The following is a 6,641-nucleotide window of genomic DNA, read 5'->3' as shown; positions in this document are numbered from 1 at the left end:
CAACTAAATATATTTGCTTTATTCAATTTTTTTATTGTGTGGCAATTTATTATTAGTTGGGATTAGGGACGAACCTATTATGAGTCTGTCGTTGACCGGGACTACATGTTCCCATACCGTGTAATAATTCCTCCAACTAGAGTGTAGAGGCTTTAAGAGTCTAGATCATCATCAATGTTCAAAGAATTACCATCGATCCATTTATTGGCATCACAGCTAAAAATACTTGCAATTACTTGGTCGTTCATTCATTGGCTTTATTCGTCTCTAAAAACACGAGAATATCTAATCAAGCATTAGAATCCATAGCCCACAATGACAAGTTGAAACTTGAAAGGCTCAATTCTAGATCTGTCGTTATGGATCATAATGGACATATACTAAAGTTTCTATCATAAGTTAAAAAAAAAAAAAAACTGGGAAAAAAATCATGATGCTGTTTATTTTGGCCCGTTTGCTTGGAACTTTATGTTTGAACTATGCATCAATACTACTTTGTATACATTAATTCCTATATACGTACTTCTTCACTTCCATTCAATGTCAGACGAAGGGATGTGTGTGTGTGAGAAAGAGAGATTACTGAAAAATCTGCACACGTAGATTACAAATACAGTACTCCATAGATCTTACAATCTTATTGAAGCCCAAACTCTTTGATTGGGTTATAAAGAACTATAAATCTGTTAGCAAATAGCCTTTTTTATTTTCTTCTCTACAATAATCTACACAACTAATTAATTTCTTTATTTACCCAAAAAAAAAAAAAAAAAAAAAAACTAATAAATTTCCTTGTCGGTACGTTATTTACCCAAAAAAAACATTAACAAATGAATAAACGATTAATTAATGGGACGCGTAAATTGTTTATTTAAGTCATACGAGTTGGTGTATCAGCTAGCTTTTGTTCATTTTCATTGATATATCCTGCAGCAGACATCTTCAACAAATTACGGTGCTTTTGGCTCCGCCTAGTCTCTCTCCTTCTACCTCAATCAAGTTCTTCATCACCGCATCTGAAGCACTCCTCATAAGATCCGAAAAATCACTGCATATGTACCAAACATATATGGAATTAATATTAATAAAACATTTTTAAATATATATAATAATCGAAGTAAGAAATTAAAATGTTTGAAGAAAATAAATACAAACATACCCTTTTGACGAGTCGAATGTTAGTCCAACCGTGTACTTGGCCTCCTCAAGAGACCGGTTAAACTTTCGAAGATCATCATCTGAACACAATTCATGGCACTTCACCCGAAGCTCGGACGGCTTTACATTGCAAAAAATTGGTATCACCTTTTTCTTGGACTTCATGATGAGGGACAACTCATGAAGACAGAAGTATGAATCACAATACCGTGGCGAAAACACTGCGATCCCAACCTTGCAGCCACGAATGGCCGCGTCTATTTTTTCGAACAACTTGTCACCCGGCTTCATGTTCTTGCTGTCCAAAAATGGACGAAGATTTTGCCGGGAAAGTTCATCATAGAGCAACCCTGCAACATTTTTCTTAGTATCGATACCACGATGGTTGATGAAGATATCACATGGTGGTAATTGTTTAGTTGTTCGGATTTGGTTCCGGTGACGGAGAATTTGCCGGCACACGTTCTTGACTGCTGATGAACTTTGCATGGCTTAATGAAGAAGCTCAATATTATTTTTGCTTTTCACTTGTAAAATTACTGTTTTGCCTTTAATTCTAATGTTTGTGTGTGTGTGTATATATAGTTAACGTAGATATATATGATATGCTATGCAATGCTAAATTATCAATATGTGTGTGTTTTGTGATGTGATGGGGGATTGGGAATTTATAGTAGTTTTATTAGAGGTTTTGATTAATGACCGATTCAGTTTGATTTTCAAGGAGAGAATTCTACAATTCAAGAAATCAGATTGGACTCTAGGAAAATAACTTGTATTTGAATTGACAAGACGTACGTATGATCCAAAAGAGTAAAAGGGTTTGAATATTTTGACTATCTAGGCGTTATGAGGGACAGTTTAATCCTTCAAATACGTTTATAACATTTATTTATCATAAACCTATTGTCACTTTTAATTAACTAAATTTTGATTGCTCTAATTTTTAATTCAAAGATTATTTTACAACCTTTACTGTGTTTTTTCTAAATAACTATACTAATTTTGTGATTGAGTTTCAAGATTTTTTCCCAATAACCTTCTCATTTTTTTTCAAAATTTTAGAGTTATAGAGAAAAAGGCTTATTTTCTATTAATCAATGAGTGATGATCAATAAACTTTTATCCTCAAACTTCTGTATGTCTTACCATCCATACGTGCTCACAAGTTATGTAGCAAATTTTAATTGCATTTTGTACTATTTTGATTAACATCAAGTTTCTATAAAAAATTACATAAAATACATAGTACTAAGTAAAAAAGTATAATTTAGGTTCGGACTAATCTTATTTTCTATTTAATAAATGAGTGATGATAAAAATATAATTTATACTAATTTTTTCTGAGTGTGTTACACCGCGATCGTGATCGATACTGCGACTGTGATCGATACTGCACATCATAATCTAATCTTAATAATATATATATACACACACATATATAGTACACTAATAATTTCATGTTTATCTAATCAAATTAATTATGTGTAATTAATCTTTTGGTGGTATAGAAATGCCGATAGACCAACTAATTTAACTCAAAAAAAAAATAATTTAACATTTCCATGGGGATTGCCCTTCATTACCTAAAATTAGAAATTATTTCCATGAGGATTGCCTAAAATTAGAAAGAAGAAAAAGAAATGTTGGTGGGAGAGAAGCGTAGTATGAATTCTCTGCACTCGTAATGGACAACGTGGTCTTGACCTGCTTAAATGAATAAGCTGGGGGTGAAGCCTCTCTCCAATTACTAGCGCTAATGTGGAACAAAAATTCAAAATAGAAGACACATGGTCGTCCATTGAGCTGACAAAACATAATCGACTTTTTCTTGTTGGGTCATCGTTGTATTGTTTGTTTGGTGTCCAAGAAAATTAAAAGCCAATAATAGACAACTCAAACACCATATCTCTGGTTGGTTGATCAATTGCAAAGAAATTTACTAGTGTTTCTTACCAAAATAGATCGACCTCTGACCGATTCAACACTCGCCCGCCAAGTACTGCATGTGTTCAGAAGCGGAGTCATGATTTTAGTTTAGAGACATAGTGTTAAGAAAAAATATATATATTTAAAGGAGTAGAAGGAAAAAAAATAAGAAAAATAAATAAATAAGAAAAATGACAATTTAAAAATAAAATAAAATTTAATTTAACATGAAAAATTTAACTATTTTTAAGGAATTTGAAGAGTAAATTAGAAAAAAAAAAAATAATAATAAGAGATAATTTTAAAAACTAATAATTTTAGGGAGGCAGCACATAAAAAATTCCACATATATACATATCATATATTGCCTCTCACCTAAGGGACGGAGCATAAAATTTTTTAGGGGTATCATTATGCACTGAATGTATAGAGAGAGAGATGGATATATATAGAGAAATCGATATTTTTGGAATGAGATAAATTAATAAATTACATATATATAATATAATAATAATAAAATTAAGAATTATTTTTTTTAATAAAACATTTAAGTTGTATACAAGGAAATGAGAAATTTCAGGAGGGAGTTTTTTTAGACATTTATAAAAATATATTTTTTTAGACATTTATAAAAATATATACATATTATAGGTAAATATATATATAGAAAAATAAGAGAAGAAAAAATTCTGCCTCCATACCTGCCTCACCTGACTCATCCCGTTTTGGATTCCCGTTTTGGTGTGAGCGTAAGAATATTTGAGGAAAGGAATTATATATATATATATTTTTAATAATCGAAGTGTCCGTGATTTTGCCCAACTAATCCACAAGGTCCGTGTAACGCGCCCCTCACAAGGATTAAGTAAAGCTCGGATTATATTTGCGGGCATAACCCTTAAGTAATTATTTGCAATTAGGAAGAATCAATTCTAAAACTTGATGCTTCATTAGACACCATGACTTAAGTATTTTCCAACTATATTAATCCCTAGCCTCCGAGGTTATTTGAGGAAAGATATTTATGTATCATCATTTTAAATGTATTGTGATGATATAATGTAATTTTTTTTTTTCTTAGAGCACATATATCGCTACCATTACACACGCACTATTTAAGTTAGAAGTGCGGTTCGAAATCGAGACCTCACGGACTTATCTCCTAAATCTCTACCAACGTCGCTATGCCCCTGGGGCGATATAACATAATTTTGTTAGTCATACTTTACTATATTGAAATGTTCATTCCAATTATTCATTTGTTTGATATAGAAGTTAAAGTAGGAACAATCATTCCCATGAATGAAGATCCATTCCATATTTAAATATATGGAATGATTGTTTCATTTCCAAGTAAAACTTTTAAAAACCATCACATTCCAAGCCTCAAAACCACCACTGCCTTTGCCTTCCACCTTCCCCCATCGCTTCCAAAGTCATCACAATCCACCGGATTTGAAGAGGTGTGTATCCGTTAAAATATTTAAATTCTTTGAATAACTCTAACTGATTTATATAATTAGACCTGACATTATTATGATGTAATTAATATTTCTGACCTGATGTTAAAACCTAGATCATACCGAAAGATAACCAAAATCAATTATAATTGAGGAAAATGAAAATTGGAATTAAGTGTTTCTAAAAAAAAAAAAAAACCAAAGAGTCGAACCTCAAAGGCCCAAAGAAATAAAAATGGAAACTGGGATCAAGTGGAGTTGTAAAAAAAACACTCAATGCTGAAACAAAACCGGAGTAAATTCTAATAGAGTTGTTCCCCAACAAAAAAAAAAAAAAAAAAAAAAATGAAAAAAGCCGACCCCTAAGAGAAAAAAATGGAAAGTGGGATTAAGTGTTTCTAGAAAAGAAAAGAAGAAAAAAAAAAAAAAAAAAAAAAAAAAATTGGAAACTGGGATCAAGTGGAGTTGGAAAAAAACACACTCGATGCCGAAACAAAACCGGAGTCAATTTTAATAGAGAGTTGTTCCCCCAAAAGAAAAATAATCGCTCATCCATAGGAAAAAAAAAAAAGTCAACCCCTAGGAGAAAAAAATGGAAACTGGGATTAAGTCACTTAAGTGTTTCTAGAAAAGAAAAGAAAAAAAAGAAAAGAAAAAAAAAAAAGTCAATCATCCCAACAAAAAAGTCGAACCCTAAAGAAAGAAAAATGAAAATTGGGATCAAGTGGAGCTGGAAATACCACATGCATTTCGAAAAAAAAAAAAAAAAAAAAATTTAAAATAAGAAAAGGTGTTTAAAGATGTTAGTGGTAGTATGAAATATGTTTAGAATGTTTGTTCTAATGATTACGTTGGTAGTTGTAAATGATGAGTTGATGATAATCTTAAAACATTTTATTGCGAAGGATGTGATTGAACCACCACCAAAATAACTTCATTTGCCTATAAATTGACTGGACCATGCTACAACAAATTAGCAGATGATATGAAACCCCCAGTTAATTGCATTCCAAGAAATTTAAAATATTTAGAAAATCAATTTTTTATTATTTTTTGAAAAAAATAATGAACATTTTCTTTTACACACACACGAAGGTGGAAATTTTCGGTAACCACAATTAATGTGGTGAATGGTGTGAATCTACAGTCTCGGTCCATTGAATTCATTCAAGATGATTAATGTAGTGAACCTTTAGAGCAATCTTTATCTTCTATTGGATGAGTGGTTGCTATTAAAATAATTGATTGAACACTAGGAAAAATATTCATGGCCAACTTTGATTATTCCATATTGATTGAAGTGTGAACTAATTTAAGTTAGGTTGGTTCAGTATCAAAAATCATTTTTAAAAGAAAAAAAAATTCAAAAAATTATAAAAAATATTCCAAAGTAAGCCATCCTTGTTAACTTAATTTTATATATTCTAGGTAAAGGTCAACTAAAGTTCTTAAAATAAATGAATCAAACCGTCCCTAAATTTTAAGACACCTGGACCTAGAAAAGTGGTGCTAAAGACTAACATGAAAATTCTCAGTTGGGCATTGAACATTTGACCTAGACGCTTACATGACCTAACCTATCTTCTATATGAGACACGAGGGACCACCAGCAAGATCAATTCAATTGTAGTTTTAAGACTATAGATGGTTTATACATTAATTCCTAGGGAATGGAGTGTGGATTTAAAAAAAATATAAATTCCTCTCATAAATATCACTTTTGTTAATTAATTGTAATGAGACTTGATCGTATCTCTTTTTTTTTGAACAATAATTTTAATTAATTATTTTACTCGTATATGTCTCAAAATTATAGAAAAACAAGATAAATCCAAGTTTATCACATCGTTCGGGTCACAGACTCGAACTACTCAAGCAGTCTACTAATTAATTATTATTATTATTATTTATTTTTTTATTTTTTATTTTTTGAAAGATAAAGCCACTGAATTTATTTATTGAAATTAAGGATACAAGGAGGGCCTTAGGCCAAAAAAACAAGCCCAAAAGGCAGCAAAACAAGCCCAAACTAAAAACTATAATCCAATTTAGCACTGGTAACTGCAATTAACAGAAAATTAGTCGTTAAAAACG

At 30.9% G+C, this 6,641-nt stretch overlaps 1 protein-coding gene across 1 annotated transcript; it reads right to left on the bottom strand.

Moving 5' to 3' along the window:
• Positions 1-282: 282 nt before the first annotated feature.
• LOC132281600 (probable 2' cyclic ADP-D-ribose synthase BdTIR) lies at positions 283-1,647 on the bottom strand. The gene is made up of 2 exons (XM_059783295.1): positions 1,160-1,647; positions 283-1,048 (listed from the first exon to the last, which is right to left on the bottom strand). The coding sequence occupies exons 1-2, from the start codon at positions 1,645-1,647 to the stop codon at positions 943-945; spliced, it is 594 nt and encodes a 197-aa protein (XP_059639278.1). The 3' UTR covers positions 283-942.
• Positions 1,648-6,641: the final 4,994 nt, after the last annotated feature.

Source organism: Cornus florida, unplaced genomic scaffold, assembly GCF_030987335.1.
Source record: "Cornus florida cultivar Cherokee Brave unplaced genomic scaffold, ASM3098733v1 CherokeeBrave_3.0.0_Hap2_Chr01, whole genome shotgun sequence".
NCBI lineage: Eukaryota > Viridiplantae > Streptophyta > Magnoliopsida > Cornales > Cornaceae > Cornus > Cornus florida.
This window is presented reverse-complemented; position numbering and strand designations above follow the sequence as displayed.